The 18,464-nt window shown below is 41.2% G+C and overlaps 1 protein-coding gene across 7 annotated transcripts in view; it reads left to right on the forward strand.

The window, feature by feature from the left end:
* FARP1 (FERM, ARH/RhoGEF and pleckstrin domain protein 1) overlaps positions 1-16,252 on the forward strand; it is a 200,840-nt gene extending 184,588 nt beyond the window's left edge. For 6 of the 7 annotated variants that reach the window (XM_068182498.1, XM_068182494.1, XM_068182499.1 and 3 more), the window contains exons 18-27: positions 717-954; positions 2,956-3,086; positions 6,122-6,190; positions 8,103-8,192; positions 9,259-9,341; positions 9,681-9,793; positions 10,293-10,456; positions 12,916-13,023; positions 14,032-14,183; positions 15,265-16,252. In XM_068182498.1, coding sequence (XP_068038599.1) covers positions 717-954; positions 2,956-3,086; positions 6,122-6,190; positions 8,103-8,192; positions 9,259-9,341; positions 9,681-9,793; positions 10,293-10,456; positions 12,916-13,023; positions 14,032-14,183; positions 15,265-15,346 — 1,230 coding nt within the window. In that variant the 3' untranslated portion in view covers positions 15,347-16,252. Of the gene's footprint in view, positions 1-716; positions 955-2,955; positions 3,087-6,121; positions 6,191-8,102; positions 8,193-9,258; positions 9,342-9,680; positions 9,794-10,292; positions 10,457-11,860; positions 11,998-12,915; positions 13,024-14,031; positions 14,184-15,264 lie in introns of all 7 variants that reach the window. The other variant, XM_068182500.1, reaches the window with a different exon arrangement.
* The last annotated feature ends 2,212 nt before the right edge of the window (positions 16,253-18,464 follow it).

The raw sequence follows: 18,464 nt of genomic DNA on the forward strand, positions 1-18,464 counted from the left end.
TAAAAAAAAATACTGCTGAACTGTTTGAAGGGGGAGTTGTGATACTGAGATACCTGTGATACTGAGACCTAAATGGAGTTACGTATTTCATGCAAACCTCATTCACTGCTGGTGTGCAGCTCCCATGCTGCCAGTGGGATTATTTAGAGACTTCACTAAGGAGAAGAGGATGTAGTCTAAGGATGAAGATCTTGTGACATACCCATTTCTGTCAGGCAATGCCTCTGGTTTTGTGTTTGTTGAGTTTCCCAAGAGATGCAACTTCTAATTAATAAGAGGAGAGCAGAAGCCAGAAGTCCATTTGCCTACATCTCTGTTCCCCAAAACCACCTAAGGGAAACTGGGGCATCTAAATCCCTTCATCCTTTTAGAAAATCCCATTCACATTTTTTGGCTGTCTCCATTGCACCTACTTGCATGAGCTGTGTTCATGTCATCTCCTTGCCTTTGGATTTCTCACTGATAAGAGAGTTAATTTTGTTGAATGGTGTACTTTAGTTTTCCTGGGAATGCAGAGGGGGTGGGGGTGTCTATTTCAAATGAGTAATGCCTTTTCTCCTTGGCAAGTGAATATCAGAACCATTGTGTTGTACAGTGATTTTGTTTGCAAAATCCCCACTGCTGTGCTAGTTGGATGTGTTATTGGATTAGGAATGGGCTGAGTCATGTCTCTCAGTGCTTGTTAAGAGCCTCCTCTTTTCTTTCATGCACAAAAGCAACTGACAATTCACCTGCGAAAGCACAATGAAATTTTAATGGAACTGGAGAATGGGATCAAGAACTCCCGCAAGCTGGAGACCTTTTGCAGAGATTTTGAACTACAGAAAGTCTGCTACTTGCCTCTCAATACCTTCCTCCTCAGACCTTTACACAGGCTCATGCACTACAAGCAGATAATGGAGAGGCTTTGCAAGCACTACCCTCCAAGCCACATAGACTTCAGGGATTCGAGAGGTAAGTAAGAGAAAAGGCATCAGTTCCTGGAGCTGGGGAATGACATCCAAATCCATTAGAGGTGTATGGCTGGAGGAAAGAAAAAATCTTTTTTTTTTTTAAGCCTACATAAAAAGAGGATTGAGTTGCAAAATCCACCACTCAGAACACCATAAACTGTGGGATTAAGGTTGCTCTTCTATAAACATTATGCCACAGTCTGGGCAGGTCCTTGGAAGAGAATTCTGCTGGGAGTTATTAAACACACAGAAATGACAGCAGGTTAAGGAAGTCTCTTGAACTGAAAACAGTTGGGAGGTTGGGAGAGTGCACAGGGAACATACCATATGTGCTTGTGTTGTTCCTAGCTTTCCCTAGAGATCCTCTAATAACACAAAATACTAGCCCAGGTGAACCCTTGGTCTGACCCAGTAGGGATGCTGTTGTTATGTCTTTCAGTGTTATTTGTCTTCTTTTTCAAGAATACAGTTTGCTCTGTTATCATTTCCATTATTTGTTTCAGGAGCTCAAAGCAGCCAGCATGGGTTGGTTTTGGATTTGGGGTTGGGTTTTTTTTTCAAACATGAAGAAATTGCCCTCCTGTAGCCTGAGCTTGCTGAATGCCATTTCTTTCTGATGGTTTGTTCTCCTTCCTCCTTGTGCCCGTCCCCTGTGTGTGTTTAAGGATAACTCCATTATCTTTGGTGCATTGGTGCAGATCCATGGAAGAACTTGGGCAGGGAGCAGTGCTCCACTGCTCCCAGGCATAACATGTGAGCTGAGCTCCCTCAGATTCTGTGGGATGAGACCCACAGCAGGCAGTGCACAGAAAGCAGAGCTACCCTGACCTGTGGCAATGAGAAATGCCACAGAGCCCTGTGACACTGGAGTGCTGTGTGACACAGGTGTTGGCCCAAATGTCGCCGCTCCCTGAATGATCTCAAAGAAGGCAGTGGGTAGTGCCTGCATTTCTTTCAGCCAAGGCTAGAGGATGAGGATGATGTGTCCATTCTCCTCTCCCTGGAGAGTGTAGCAGGCTGACTCCTGCTTCACTTTTGAAATGGATACAACTATAGGTTTCATAGGTGAAAATAAGAGAACATGAGGACGGTGTGACTTAGAGACCCCATCACTCTGGGATCGGTTTCTTACTAAGGTGTTTGCAGATTTTTTTTTTAAAGGTCAGAGTCTAAAGGAAGCAAAAAAAAAGTTAATTTAATCCCAGAAGAGAGCATAAGTCTCCCACTAGCAAGTGGGTGAACTGTGTACTGAGCAATGATGTAAGAAGGAAGATGGAACTACTGTTACTGTTCACGTGGCTGTGGTTTTCTAACACAAATGGCTGTAGCTGCTCTTCTGGCACTGTCAGCCAATGTCTTTGGCCCATTCAGAGACTGCCTACCCAGCCAGGTGTGTCCAGGTTGGTGCTCCCACACATGATGGCACAGGGAGTTGGTGTCACTGGAGAGAACGAAGTAAAGCCATGATGTGACTCAATGATGTGCAGACCTTTAGTTGTTCTTGTTGATGGGATTGAGAACAAACTCCAAGGTGTTTGCCATCTGAAATGATACAATAAGTGACACTGCCATGTCCTGCTCTTTTCAAATACGGACCTGACCCAGTGTGCTGCAAGCAGGGGGGGGAAATGCATTTTTTGGAAGCATAAAGAACATCCCTAGATTGATCAGAGTTGTAGGAATTTAAGCCCTTTATGAGAATCTATTCATTGGTGCTCTGGATTGACCATACTCTTCTTCTAAAGTTACTGTGACTAAAACAGGGCAAATTTTTGGGAAATAGACTGTCTCTTCATCACAACACTCCACCCCATCCACTGTACATGCATAAGATGATGTACAGAGTTTGTGTGGGTTTTAGTCTGCCTGAGTAGCTTTATGCTGTAGAGGAGAAGAGTAGCACAAGAAGGTTCATGAGCTAGGTACTGCTGACAAAAGCCGTATTTCTTTTTGAACATTCTTGTAAATTTTTAAAAAGCACTTTATGGATTTGTCCATCTAGCTGCTTTGGCTGAGATTTCTGAAATGGTGGCTCAGCTCCATGGAAATATGATAAAGATGGAGAACTTCCAGAAGCTGCATGAACTGAAGAAAGACTTGATAGGCATGGACAATCTGGTGATCCCCGGAAGGGTAAGTAACAGAGTTGTGATTAAGATGTGATACAATTTCAAATCATTAGGCATGTTTTCAAAACCTGTTTATTAGGGGCACATGTGAAATTACCTTTCATCATCTGAACCTTTTTCTGTCACCAAAAACTCTCAGATGTAAACGTAATAATGCCAAATGTCATGATTTAACCCCAGCCAGCAGCCAAGTACCATACTTGCTTGCTCACTGCCCCAACAGCAGGGCCAGGTAGAGAACTGGAAGGGTGAAAGCAATCAAGAGAACCCATGGGTTGAGATAAAGACAGTTTAACAGGGAAAGCAGAAGCCATGCACACAAGCAAAGCAAAACAAAACAAGGAATCAGTTCACTGCTCGCCAAGGGCAGACGGGTGTTCAGACATCCCAGGAGAGCAGGGCCCCATCACATGTAATGGTGGCTTGGGAAGACAAATGCCATCACTGCAGATGTTCCCCCCTTCCTTCTTCTTCCCCCCACTTTATTATATTGAGCATGATGTCATATGGTCTGGAATATCCCTTTGGTCAGTTTGGGTCACTTGTCCTGGCTGTGACTCCTCCCAAGTTCACATGCACCTCCAACTCCCTCACCAGCGTGGCAGTAGGAAAAGCAGAAAAGGCTTTGGCTCTGTGTAAGCCCTGCTCAGCAATAACAAAAACATCTTTTCAGCTACTTGTGCCCAGCACAAATCCAAGATACAGCCCCACCATACCAGCCATGGTGAAGAAATGAATTCTACCCCAGCCAAAACCAGCACCTTTAAAACAGGAAAAGGCAATCCTCTTTATTACCTTTTTTTTTTTTTTTTTTAACTTTTTCAGTTCTGTCTTTTATATAGATTTGGAGTTTTAGGCAATTCCAAAGATCTTTTACAACAGAGGCAGTAAAAATGTAGTATTTATCACACCATTCAGAGCTTGAGCAGTTGCACATTTCTTCATGCTGCCCTTATTTTCTTTTCCCAGTCCTTGATACTAGAGCTTGACAGATTAAGGCAAGTAAGGCATTTTGCTGGAAGAACTTCAGTCCTTTCACCATGCCTTGCTTTGAAACTCATGGCCCTGGGGAGGAGCAGTCTCTTCAGTCTACATGTAACATTAGGCAATAATTGAGACAGTGTTACCTTAAGTAAACAATTAATTGTCCCATAAGAATACCAACATTTCTTTCTTACTTATCATGCCTTTTAAAAATCAAAGGCTAATTTCAGAACAAATGAGCCACAGTGTAATATTTGTAGCCTTTTTTAATTTTCTTAGGCACATGTAGCTGTGTGTGCAAACTTGAGAGTTGTCTGTTGGTGAAGCAGTTTCCTCCCCACTCCCTTGACTTTTGTGTGTAATACACAAAACCAGAACTTGCAGCTGTGTTTGAAGTTGATGTGCCATTGGGAAGGCAGTGCTGAGCACAGGTATTTCTGCATTTGTGGCTGTTACCCACTCCCTCCCTTTACCTCTTCCCTGTCTCCAAGCAGCTGCCACAGCTCATGTTTCTTTCTAGTGATCCACAGACTGTTCACATCCTTGGCAAGTCCCTCGGGACATTTCACAGCCTCTGCATCTTCTCTATCACATGAAATTAAATGCTGTCATCGTGTGTTTCTGCCACCCTAGTCTATTTAAAGTCTGAGCAGTCTTCCTGTCCTAGGAAGTTCAAGGAAAAGGCAGATGGGGGGCAGAAGTTTTTTCCCTGCCAAGATGAGAAGCATTGGCCACCACACTCTGGCACATGCCCAGGGTGTTGCTGCTTCCAGCCCTTGGCTGTTCTTCTGGCTCTGACTCAAGTTCCTGCCCTGCTGCAGGCAGGGCTGGTAGGCAAATGCCACTGTAACCCCAAACTCTGGAATGACAGGGGCATCCCAGAGCAGGATATCTGCTGCTGCTGAGCTGGTTCCTGTACTGGACGTGAAAATCCCCCTTGGCTGGCTGTCCCTGCAGGTGGCAGTGACCTGCAGCTCAGGATCCATGTGGTCACCACCGCTGGCCATGCTGGTGCTGAGCCTGCCAGGGACTATCAGGTGGTACCACATGATACTAATTACAGTTAATACTCCTTGGTGGCCAGCAACAGCTTCCAGTGGCCTCTCTGGTGCCATGAGCCCGCTGTGGTATAGGGATAACCACCTCTAGCCACTTTTCCACCCTTCAGCCCTTGGGCAGTGCAGGTGGGACTGGACACACCAAAGCAAGCCTAAGACATTTGCATTGCTTCTCTGGACAGGTTGATCTGAGCCAATTTATTCCTAAAATGCATGTGACTTAGGTGCTTTATATAGGCTTTTACATGCACAAGTATGAGTAGAATGACCTTAGAAAGACTGTAATAAATAAATATAAACCTCTTAGCAGAAGCTGGAGGGAGTGACTGAAAAATTATATTTTCATGGGTTTGAGAGAAATATAAGGGTGAGTTACTGTATAGTTCACAGTAAGCCCAGGAAATCAACCATTTTGAAAGTTTCAGATGTGCTACTTTTCCTCTATTGCCATCCCTAAGCATTCTTAAACACTATGGGCTGAATTAATGTGCTGTATTATATGATGTGGATGGTGCTAGTATAACTCACACTGCCAGACAAATGTCCTTCTTTGTCTGCTGCTAATGGTGATGTTGAGTCCTGTAGCTGGTTTTACATGGCAGTGAATGAGAGCAATGTATGCCATATGCACCACAGAAGATTACCAGTGGCTAACCAAGAACACATATATCATTAGTCTTTATGTCATTTGTGCTGTGAAAAATACTCCTTAAAAACTGACAAAAGAGGGAGCTGTCTGAAGGAGTTAGTGTCAGGTAAAAATAATTTTGCTTAGCTGAATTTTCTTAATATGAATGAAAGGAGTTTATCCTAAAGACAGTTACAAACAGGAATTATCCTATAAATTAGATTTCTAACATATTTAATAAAATTAAAAGTCTGGTAACTGACAGTCAAGTCATTTGTATGACCAAGTAGTCATATTTCTGTTTACATTTTAAAAAAAATCATAATTTCTGCAGGAGATAAATTTTTGTCTTGTATTTGTTTCCCACAGGAGTTTATTAGACTGGGCAGTCTTAGTAAGTTGTCTGGAAAAGGTTTACAGCAACGGATGTTCTTCCTGGTGAGCAAGAAGACAATTTTTCTTTGTACAATGAAATGTAACTCTCGACATGTATTAGACATAACTGTTAGACTTGAATTTTGAAGTTATTTTTAAACAGCCTTATTTAAATTAACATAGTACATCACCCGTGCTGCTGGTTGTTAAGAACCTACATTTCTGTTCAAATCCAATATTCTCTTTGTAACTGCTTCTTACAAAGAGAAAACTATTTTTCATATGACATTGTGAATATAATGATAAAATACTACCTCCTTGCACCTTGTCTTAAATAAAAGCAGAGTCATTACAAAATGAAAAGTGGCACCAGGGATAGTGATCATATTCAGAAAAGAAGATAAAGAGTGACTCCTGGTGATATAAACAATAATTCACATAATGCTCTCAGAACACATTACAGAACCAAATTTTTCCATAAATCATCCAGTTCCAACACAAGTGCCCAGCATATTGATGGACCTGGCTGTACTTGGAGACACATTTTGTAAGTTTTGCACTAGGCAAGTTTGTCTCCTCCCACCACTTTGATGTCATGGTGATCCCACTCGGTCTTTGATCCACAGGAGTCCACTCAGCCAGCTGATTTGCTCCCAAGCTCCTTATGTTACTGATGTTGTGCCCTTGGTGCTGGGGTCTTGGGATGCCCAGCAGAGTGCACAGATTTTTTTAGTACACAAAACCCTGAGAAGTCAGTGCAGTGTGGCAGAAGAATACTTCCTTGGCTTCTTGCATGCAAAAGCTGAAGGCAGTGGCTATGTAGAAATGCTTGTGAGTGTGCTAGATTTTACAAGGTGTTTGACATTTAATCTTTCAAATGAGCCAAAGATATAACCTGATAAATCTACCTGAGTAGGATTATCCTCTGCCTTTAAAGGCACTGAAGAGGAAGCCTAATGAATACAGTGCATATTTTCTTGCATACCAACAGATACTAGATGATGCCTTGGTATTATAGCTGTATAAAACATTAAAAATCTGAGAACTAGACTCTCAAGTCAGTTGCTTTCACTGTCAAAGTCTTTTATCTGTCTTAAGCAGCAGAATATATTTGGAAGTAAAATCCCAGGTCAGTACTGTGGTATTCCAAATACACGTGTAATCATTGGCAAAATTAAATCCCCCTCTAGTGGCTGAACCACAGAGCTTCATGAATTACTGCTGCTGCATTGTAGAGGTCTGTGGTAAGATCTCTGTTTCACACCACAGAGTATGATTTTCTTGATGCAACCATCTGGTTTGAGAAAAAAACACCCTTTGACCCAGGTGGCCCAGTGAAAATATTTTATTCATTTTACGGCAACAAAATGCAGGCAGTCATTTGACATGCTTCGGACAACTGTCGATACCTGCAGGAAGCTCTACAAATTGAGATTTTCAGTCCCTTCACCTTGGTATTTTTAACCTAAAACCACCTACCTTAAAAAAGGTCTCCCAGCTTCCTTCTGAATAGGGGGAGTAAAAGACAGCCGCTCTGTTAACATGGGCTGAGTTGGACACACCGCTTGGGCAGGTTTACCTATCTTTTCTCGCAAAGCAGGAGAAAATGTTGGTGAAGCACACACCTTCCATAGCTTCAAAGTGCAGCAGAGTGTGAAATGTACTGCTCTGTTTCACCACTGTTGTGCCTTCCAGTTCTGACCCAGAGATCACAGAAGAGAACATTAGAAGGCATCGGAAAATAGCCAGTGGGAAATTATGGAGACATACCTAAAACTAGCCAGAAAAGAGAGCAGAGAAGATCACAGGTGCTAACACTAGGTGGTGGAATATTGCGGAAACCAGTATTTTGGATTAATGAATTAGGACTGCCATATAAATACTCAGCTTTCCTGTACACACTGTTCTTTTTTTTCCTTCACATACATACATGCCAGCCAACACCATTCTAATGATACTTGTCCTTGCTTTTTAGTTTAATGATATCCTGTTGTACACAAGTAGAGGTCTGACAGCATCCAATCAGTTTAAAGTCCATGGACATCTTCCACTGTATGGCATGACAGTAAGTATTGTGAGAACTTAAGGGATTCATGCTTAAGTGGCCATTTGTGGTCCCATCTTAATTGCTTGATGAATTTCTGCTGGGCTGAAAACAGCAGCAAAGGGAGGTGTTCTCTAAATCTATCTTGGATTCAGCATCTATTCCTGCAGCCTTCTGCGCAGAGGTGATCGCATAGCAAAAATGAGGAGGGAAAATGCATTTTTGAGGGCTGCTTCCTCACAATGCAGACTTCTCTGGAGATGGGTTCTTTGTTTTTTTCAACCATTAATTTGACCATGATTCTTACAAGTAATTCATCACCAATTCATTATAGACACACACAAGACAAGTAAACAGTAGCAACAATCTAATTTCTGTAAAAAATGCATTTCCTAATGTTTCCAGCTCTTTATCTTGAAGCCAAAGTAGTGGGAATCTGGCAGCAAAATGTTATTTGGAGCTCTTGTTGTAATTCTTCTGGAAAATAGCCATTTTAAGCCAATAGCACCTATTTTCCTCTTCTTGTATTGTTTCAAAAATATTTTTGCTGATTTCAAAACGCTTTCATTCCCTCCATTATTTTCAATGGAACTTCTCACTGTTTGGTATCAATTCTGTGCTGTTCTCCTGAGAATTTAATTAAATTGTCACTACCACAATAATTGATTTCCTCTAAACACTTGCAAGGTTTCAAGTTTTATCTAGCATTTCAAGGAATCTACTCAGTTGTTGATGGCCATTTGAGCTGGGCTTGCTCTCAGCAGAACTGTGCTATGCTACAGTTTCCAGAGCACTCCCAGCATTTAACACATCCTTTTGTACAATAAATCACTCTTCTGATAAAAATACTGCTATTTTCTTTGACACAAAGCAGACAAAGCCATGCTTTTGGTTCAAGACATTATTGCAGAACTTACTGTTCTTCCAACTTGCAAGGCACTGTTTTTTCCTCAATACCTACCTCAAATTTGTAAGCATTTCTCCTATTTTCTTTTCCCCAATGGTAAGAGCTCATTCAGTTCACTGTTTCACCTTAAGAAATATGTACTTCCTGCAATCTGACTGCATTTGGCCTTTTACCTCTCAGATGGAGGAAAGTGAGGAGGAATGGGGAGTTCCTCACTGTCTGACACTACGAGGTCAACACCAGTCCATCGTTGTTGCTGCAAGGTAATTCAATGGAGACAAAGTCCCCATGTGATTTGTATTTCTCTGCAGCTGTCACAGTGGGACAGAGAGGCATCATTTTGTTTGTGTTTGCGCCTAAAGCCATCTCCTCAAAGGTGTATTCTTTTGTGAAAGCCATTTGTTAAGAAAAAAGTGGATGGGACACAATAGAGTGGCAGTTATTCAAGTTGAAAACAAAACTAAGTTATCAGTGGACAAAAAGTAGCATCTTGTGTCTGAATTTATTTATTTCAGTTAAAAGTAAGCTCAGCTTGTGCCTATTTCTTAGAGTTTGTTTTCAGCCTGTATGAAAGTGAATAAAACCTGAATTTTCATTGTTAGTACCCGTGCTGAAATGGACAAATGGACTGAGGACATCCAGATGGCAATAGACCTGGCAGAGAAAAGCAGTGGCCCTGCCCCAGAGTTACTGGCAAGCAGCCCACCTGACAATAGTAAGTAAATGCCAGAGAGTAGGTTTTATTCACTTTTGTCAGTATGATTGGTGGTTGCTTCTAAGCAAAGTGGTGAGAAGTGCTGGCCACAGGTCAAACTGAGACATTTGAAGTTGATTTATATACATATATATGTATAGATATATTGAGATATGTGCCATTTTAATGTTCTTGTTGATGTTAGCAGAAAGTTTCATTGAATAGAGAAGTGACTTAAGCATAATGATTCCAGGAACTCTTTGGGCAGTGCCTGTCCTTGGAAAGTATTAAAAACACCAACAAAGCATGGTAGTTAGCCTTTAATTCTAACATTTGCAGAAACACATAAATTAAATATATAAAATATAATGATCTATTTAAAATCTGGACAAAATTATTTCAAAAATGGTGGTTTAAAATTAATTCACAATACTGCAGGCAGAATTGATTTGTTTAATTTTTCCAATTATATATGTTGTTGCATAGAGGAAGAAAGATGCTTTTTCCCTGCATTTCATAGAGTCTCCTGATGAAACTACTGTAGACCAGGAATCTGAGGACGACCTCAGTGCATCCCGCACCTCACTCGAACGTCAGTCACCACACCGTGGCAACACTACGGTGCACGTCTGCTGGCACAGAAATACCAGTGTTTCAATGATCGACTTTAGTATTGCTGTGGAGGTATCTGCCTCAGAACAACCTGAACTGCAGCTCCAGGCTCGCTTTTGAATGACAATTTCCTTTTTGCTCCTCCTTAACAAGTGCGCTGTTCCCTTGTCTCCTCCTGGGGAAGTTTCAAGCATGCTCATTAAAGCTCCTCCCGTATTCCCAAACAATGGCATAAACCATCACGCAAGAAGCACAGATCTGCTCCTGTAGTGCACCTCTGTAAAATCAGTTAGAGCAGTAATATTCATAGAACCAGCTGTCAAAAAAAAAAAAAAAAAGCTGACACTCTTTAGAATGTAAAGCAGTTCAAACTGTCTTAATGCTTACAGTTACAGAGGCATTAAGTCATTGCTCGAGCGGAAAGGATATTGTCTTTAGCTGCTGCAGCCAGAGTTTTAATTATGTGTATTACTAACTTATTTTCCTTACCTAGCCATCTTTTCTGGAACCTTGTCTCATTGCTCAGTCTCATCTGCTTTTTCTTTATTTGCATTTTCCACCTCAAAATAAACCCCTTTTTTACCACTCTGATCACAGCTAGGCCAATTTGATACACATTCGTTAATTCTGTACTCAACAGCCGAGGTGCAGACATTGTCTTTTCAAAGATTGAAATGAAAGACTCCTAGCTCAGTGTAGGTTTTAGGATGAGGTGGTAAGCCTGCTGAGGTGTTCTTCCTTCACCGAAGAGAGTCCAAGGAGCTCTGTGTACTTTATCACAGCCCTCAGCAAATGGAAATTTATGCTTTATGAAAACGGAAAAAGTAATCTTAAAGCTGAGTGGATTTGCACTCGAGTGGCAGCCCTCAGACATCAGGCTCTAGATGTCATCCACCATTACTCTAGACAAGAGATACTGATGCAGAACAAAGGGATACAAGGACAAACATGGTTTGTATAACTGCCTCTGTTTTTAAACAGGAGGTGAGTTTGTTGCTGAAGTATGACAAAATTATTCCGTACTAAAAAATGCTGACTGTAGAGCCTCATTTCGGTCCCACGTAGGTGGGATTTTCCTTTCTTCATACTCTTATATCCTGCAAGGGAGGAACAGGTCAGCACAGGACAAGGTCTCGTATTTTTCCCTAAAGCAGAGGGCTTATTATAAACAGATATAGAACTTACACCAGTGACTCATTCTAATGATTAAAACATTTAGTTAGGCAAATCTAACTAGGTCTGAGGTTCATTGTTGCTCATTTTTCTTCCTTCCCTGTGCCTCAAATGAACACAAAGCAGTGAAGACCAAGCACAGCCTGGAGCCATGCATTGTTCTGTGAAAACATCTCCAGCTCCACTGCTGCTCCATGCGTGGCAGGTCCTGCTCATGCTCACGTTGTCCTGTCGGTGCCTCTCACTTCAGCATTACTGTTTATTTTCTTTGTGTCTCTCCCTCCTTTCTGTCTCTCGTGGTAGAAGATCCTCTCTCTGTCAGTGACTGTTCCTCCCTACCTGCTGGACTGATCAGTGATCAGCGGCCTGTTTCCATTTCATATGTCTGCTGGTACCGAATGCAAAGCCTGTCCTTTTATGATATCCTCCAGAGTAATGAGGTAACAGAAAATTAAGGAGTACACCTGTAACTTAGGGAAAGGAGGCAGTAGTCCAGATATTAGAGAACAGGATGAGTTAAAGGAAAGGCTTTAATGCATAGCCAAGGCTGCTGAAAACAGAACTTTTTAAGAATACTTCATTTGTAGTAGTTACACCAGGAACCCCAGATTGCAACTATTAAGCTTTACAGATAAAAGGTCTTAGCTTCTGCATTAGATAAAGAGAATGACTGTGATCCAGGCAAGAGCCCTCACAGTCAACAAGGAATGGGAAGTCATTAATAATTCACTGAGAACCCCACTTCATTTGCAAGGAACAATGAAGCTTGGCTTTCCATCTTCACTATGTGAAGAGCAGTTGCTTCAAGCAGCCATTAAATACATGTACTTGGTTATGGCTTACTCCTCCTTTATGTTAAACTATCCAAAATCCAGCTAAAAATAAGGTTAACAGTCCTTGTTTTTGAAATCTTTGAAAAGTACCGTGTGAAGTCCCCGGGTACAGAGACCTCAATCTCTATCTGCAATTCTAAAGTATGTCATAATTTTCCTTTACATCACAAATTCATGTCAGACTTTCTGTTTCCATTCTATTTAAGCGCCATTCTAAAAGAAGAGAGTAGGATTAACGAGACTGAGGTTTAGTAGCAGCTTGCCAAAAGCCACCTCTGTTGATAAAATAATTTGTGTAGTAGCTTTGAGTTTTTGGAAGTACCCAGCTGCAAACAAACAAATACATTACATAAAGTACTGCTCAGCAGTAGAAAAATGCAGAACAAAAGTATGTCCAGTCAATCAAAGCATTTTCATTTACAACCAGGTCACATAAAACCAGATAAAAGCAAGTAATTTTTCTTACAATAACTAAGCTGCAGGCACCTTTCACTGTTTTACTTGGCTGCTTTTGATCTGTTTCAGAACCAGCTGTCTGGAAATCTGCTAAGAAAATTCAAAAATAGCAACGGGTGGCAGAAGCTTTGGGTGGTGTTCACCAACTTCTGCATGTTCTTCTATAAATCGCACCAGGTAACCGACTGGGCAAATGTGAGTGGCTGGAGAAGACAGTGGGGGGCTCTTTTCTAAAGAGACAGCTGAGAGAAAAGTGGCTATCAGTCACAGATGCTGTAGGCTGGAGCAGCAGGTGCAGTGGTCCCGGCTGCATGCACAGCCTTCACTGCCACTGGCACACAGAGCAGGGCTTGTTCTCACTGCTCCTGGGTCAGTTCTTTCCTGAAGCTTTCAGCAGTCACAGTACATAACATTCTTGAAAGCACAGCAGAGCTCACTACTACTTAAAAGCTGTGGTGCAAGTTTAAACCAGGCTTTTATCGCTACAATTAAAAACTTAATTGTGACTTAAAAATTCTGTTTATCATTACTGACACTTAACAAACAAGACAGCAGCGGTCAACGACTTAATCCACCTGAGCAAACATTCTACTGCAAAAGTAGGGGATTTCTGTTTAGAATCTGTTGGACTTGTGAATCTGTTTGAGCAGGGCATAAGCACAAAGTAACTCGAGTTGCTACATTGTGCTTTCATTGTCATAGAAATCCTTAATGATCAAAGAAGGAATTGGAGGATATTCCACACCTAAGGGGGATAAAGAAATTGATTGCCATGCAGTAACTGCACTTCAGCAGTGAACCTGCTGGGTGGCCAGCACAGCTCTAAAGGAGTAGGAGTTTGCAAGCTGAGGATGAACCTGGGTGTTGCCCTGCCAATGGCAAATGATGGAGGCATTATGTTCATCAGTTTGAAAGTAGTGAAACTCCAAGATATTAGCCCACTTCCCTTCAAGGAAATACTGATAGGATCAGCCTACAGCAGATCCTTAAGCAAAGGGTCTGTAATGATGACCAGCTGAAACTACCAGACAATCTTATTGCAATTGTATAAATCTGATATTTTTCTGCACACGTGTAGCAACACAGTGATCTTTAAATGAGTGGGTATCTGCTTTCCATTTACTTATGGGCTCTCTTTATTTAAGGGCATTTGATCTCACAGCACTTTCCTTCATATCTTTTCAGGACAATCATCCTTTAGCCAGCCTTCCTTTATTGGGATATTCACTTACCCTTCCCTCTGAATCTGAAAACATTCATAAAGACTACGTGTTCAAGCTACATTTCAAATCCCATGTGTACTACTTCAGGGCTGAAAGTGAATACACCTTTGAAAGGTAAGTTTCTTTTTGACAAAAAAATTTTGTTAAATTCCAGGAGCATTCTTCCAAAGGTTAGTAGATACAAAGTTCATTCAATTAGTTGGTTCAGTAATACAGAAAAGTGGTTCAGCACAACTGGAGAAAGGATCTTTTAAAATTATGAATGAAATTTTAAACCTGATACCACTAAAATCAAGTGAATGGTTGTGATGGTATGGAAGCAGTAATAGTAATTACTGCATAACCTGGAATTATCCAGTCAAAATTGATCAGGCTGGCTGTATGGGAAGCTCCATGCCTCAGACTTCAAGAAGCATGTGAACAGACAACAGATCACCTCAGCAGCTCTTCAGAATAGCTTGGCTTCCTTTAGTACAACTGCATGGAAAATCCACAACTGAAACAAAATTCCAATTTTTATAGAAGCACCTGTTCCTACTACATATTTATGCCACTTCACCATGTAATTTTTACACCTCCCACTGACCTTCAGATACATGGAAAGTCAGGGAAAAGGCTCTACTCCTCCTAATTTGTGGTTTGTGATTGTTCATACAGGGAACTAGTTTAGCTCTTTTATATGAAGCATGAACATGTCAAAAATCACAATGACTTCATCAAATAAAGCTGCTCTTAACCTTTAGCCATGTCAGTCCAAAACTATAAACAAGGCACATTGTGGGAAAATGGTGATAAAATAAAAACATAAAATGCCTTTATCAGTTCTAGGAAAAAGAAGCAGAAATTGCAGCTAAAGTACATTCTTTTGCTCTTAGATTAAGAATGATTGGTCTCAGTTGCTCATTGCTTGGACCACTCAGAAAAAAGATATTTAGTGTCTGCAGAGCAAGTAAAACCACTATTAACTTCATGAGTTTTGGGTCCCATACCTGCTGTCTGTTCTCTCTAAACCTCCTTACAGTTTTGGCAGTCGATCCTCTTGCCTTGAGATAGATTGAGGGGTGAAGTAGGAAGATGCTCCTGCAGGCACTAAAAATCAAACTGTACAAGCAATAGCACAGACAGTATCTGTCAAGAAATTCTCCCTTGGGAATTGATCTTTCTTTTGTTTGTGTCTCCTCGTGCCTCCTCACAGATGGATGGAAGTGATCCGAAGTGCCACCAGCTCTGCCTCACGCACTCGAGCTCTGAGTCACAAAGAGCCTCACGCCTATTGACGGCTGAACAAGCCGCTGTGTTGATTGTCCAGCAGCTGCTGATTTTCTAGAGGACAATTGTAACTCTTTTTTCTCCCTCCAAGTTTAGGAAAACTTACACTTTGGTAAAAGAAGAGAATAAGTATGGTTTTGCAGAAACTTTCACAATTCCTCAGCAAAACTGTTTAAGTTCTCCGTATAAACAAACTAGCTTACCACCATCCCAGTGGCTGCGGTTCATTTCATGTCTTGTATTTTGTCATTCTGTGCTGTTTTTAGCTTGTGCCAGTATTAAAATATTGTCCTTATTAGAGTGCCAAATGCCAAAAGACATTTTGTTGCCTCAAAGATTGCACCTAAAAGAACTCCCAGATGACTGAGATGTGAAAACTTTCTCCTCTGAGGCAAACACTATTTTCTTCTCTTTTCATAAAAATATATTATTTTTTTTTACCATGTTAATCTGTAGACTGCTGGGCTTTTAAATGTAGATGGATTTCCACAGTATAGAATATAATTATATATACAGCAAGCAGTCTAACAGGAATGAGATAACGTTCAGATTTCATGCTTTTTTTCCCAGTCTTTCTACATTTAATCAGCAACAATTTACTAATTTTCTGTGTTTAACAAGGAAACAGTTGACATTCTCATTTCCCTTTGGGGTCACAAATCCATGTGGTATAAATAAAGTATAGGGTTCTTATCTAACAATTTTTTTGGTGCAAGTTGACCAAATTGTTCATCTGTTGGCTTTGAAAAGTGAGTACTACTTGCAAGATGAAAAATTTTTAAAATAATCCAGTGCAATATTATTTGGGCTGTTAATGTACTGTGAATGGTTATGTACAAGAAGAAATTAAAGGCTGTGGTGACATTCTGCTGTTTGTTTTACGAACTTGAAAGAAAACCTGTATGCTACAAGAACCGCAGCTATTTGTGATTAATTTGTAGTGTTTTGGGAACTAAATTGCTCTAAGCTGGGAGGTACTACTGAAGCCCCAAGTTTTCATCCTGCTTGCTACCCATCCCAAATTGACTTCCAGTTTATTGCTGGAATTTCAGTCTCTCCCTCTCTCCCCTGGGGCTCAGGCAGACAGAGAGCAACTTCCACAACCTGCAGCAGAATTACCCATTTTATATGCCTAGCTTTAACATCAGCTGGCACTGCATTTTGGATAAGGTGGTGGCATGCTGGGAAGGTTGGCAGCATTGTATATGTAAGGCTTAGATGCTTTCCCCTCATGTTTTAAGAAACACTGTCACTAGGGTGATGTAAAACTTCCACTGGCAGAAGTTTGATGTGCTGGTAACACCCATCACCATTACAGGCCTTGGAGGAAGCACAGTGCTAAGCAGAGGGGGCCTGAAGGTCAGTCTGGGAAATTAGGCTGGGGAAGTTCTATCCCTGCTTTTTCTTCATCCAGCTACTCGCTTTGTTAATGGCTTGTCTGTGTGCGATGTGTAAAATGGCTTCTTACAGCTTTGCTCACAACAAAAGGGAATAAAATACCTCACAACACCACTGTACATATGCCTGTTTTGCCAGTAAAGCGTTCTTTCTGTTACCTCCAACCCCAGACATACCTCTGTCCAAGATGAAGACGGGCTTCAAACCCCTTCGGAAAAGCAGCAGTCCCCATGGCTAAATCCAAGCACACCCTGACAAAGGGAAACTCTTTTCAGAGCATTTCCTTCAGCTGCATGGAGACCTTCAGCCCCCTGGGCAGGTAGAGTGCTGCAGCTGCTCTTTTCCTCAGCTAGTGCCCCTGGCTTGATGTACCAGTGCAATAATCACACTACCCTGAAGCATTGCCTCTGGCTAGGACATGCTGAAAGACAAACTTGGAAAGTAGGTAGGAAAATACGAAGCCCATTTTCTCAGCTGCAGGTCCCACTGCCTTGTCCATTCCAAGCCTGTGACCCTGCCCTGTAGTAACATCCAGGAATTCCAGTGCTTCAGGACTGACCAGGAATGCGAGCAATGATCTGCATAGGGAGGAGAAGAGGAAATAACACAGCATAGGTGAATAACAACTCAGCTGCAGCCTTACTGGTCTGGGAAAACAATGCTGAAAAAGCAACAGCACTTGATGTTGCTATGAAATAAAACGCTGCAGACCTGGTCCTGCCAAAAATTATTGAGTGTTAAAATAGTACCTTACAAGCCAGGGCTCTGCCACTTTTCTTTAGAATTGTTATCTATAACAGTGAAAAGCTTTTTTGTAATAGAAATTACATTGAGGGCCATGCCCTTAATTCAGTCAAAACTGAATTTTTATTTAGAACCCTGGGGCTTGTTGGATAAAATGTTCATTAACTGCTATCTGCTGCAGTAGTTTATTCTGAGCTCTCCAAAGAAATCAAATAACATATTTTTTCATTAAGTTTCATTTTACCCCAAGGCGAATTTGGAAAATAAAGCAAAGACCAAAATATGGTGATATTTATTGTTAACAACAGAGACCAAGTTAGGCTGTGGGTGCAACTTTCAGAATACCCACCTAATCACCATTTTCACCTTTTTGTGTTATTTTTCCTACTAAAAAAAAGTTTAACGTAATATTTTTTTCTTCTCTACTAGTGGGATTTTTACTTTCTTTTTAAAATGGAACCATTTGAACTGCTGTCACCTGTCAGCATTTTTCTAGGTTTCTATTTCCAGGGTTAACCCCAAACTGAAATGATAGTAAGAGAGTAAAATCAATTGTCTTGATGCTCATATCTTGGAAACAGGCAGAGTCCACGTGTGTGAATAAAACTCAATGTACTAGAAAACTCTTATGTACAACCACTTATTTTTAACTCTGATTCACATCATATCACTGCCTGTTCAGCGAAGCAGGACCTGCAGAGAGGCAGGGTCACTGTGTGCCAGGTCAGGAGCTATCACTAAACACATCTTTCTCAGCTGCAGGAAAACCTCAGACAAGGCACTCCAGGAGATTTGCTGCTGGTGTTGTTGTTACTCACCATGAAATAGCTGCCAGTTTCCAATAATGGACAAATAAAAACAAAACAGGGACTTCATTGCCTCAGGAGGTTGCACCACAGGCAAAGGGATCAAAAAAGCCTGGACTCCTGTGGTTTTTTCAACAAGATTCAGCATCTCCACCATTTATCTGCTGTCTAATTTAAC

Source organism: Anomalospiza imberbis, chromosome 2, assembly GCF_031753505.1.
Source record: "Anomalospiza imberbis isolate Cuckoo-Finch-1a 21T00152 chromosome 2, ASM3175350v1, whole genome shotgun sequence".
In the NCBI taxonomy this organism is placed as follows: Eukaryota; Metazoa; Chordata; class Aves; order Passeriformes; family Viduidae; genus Anomalospiza; species Anomalospiza imberbis.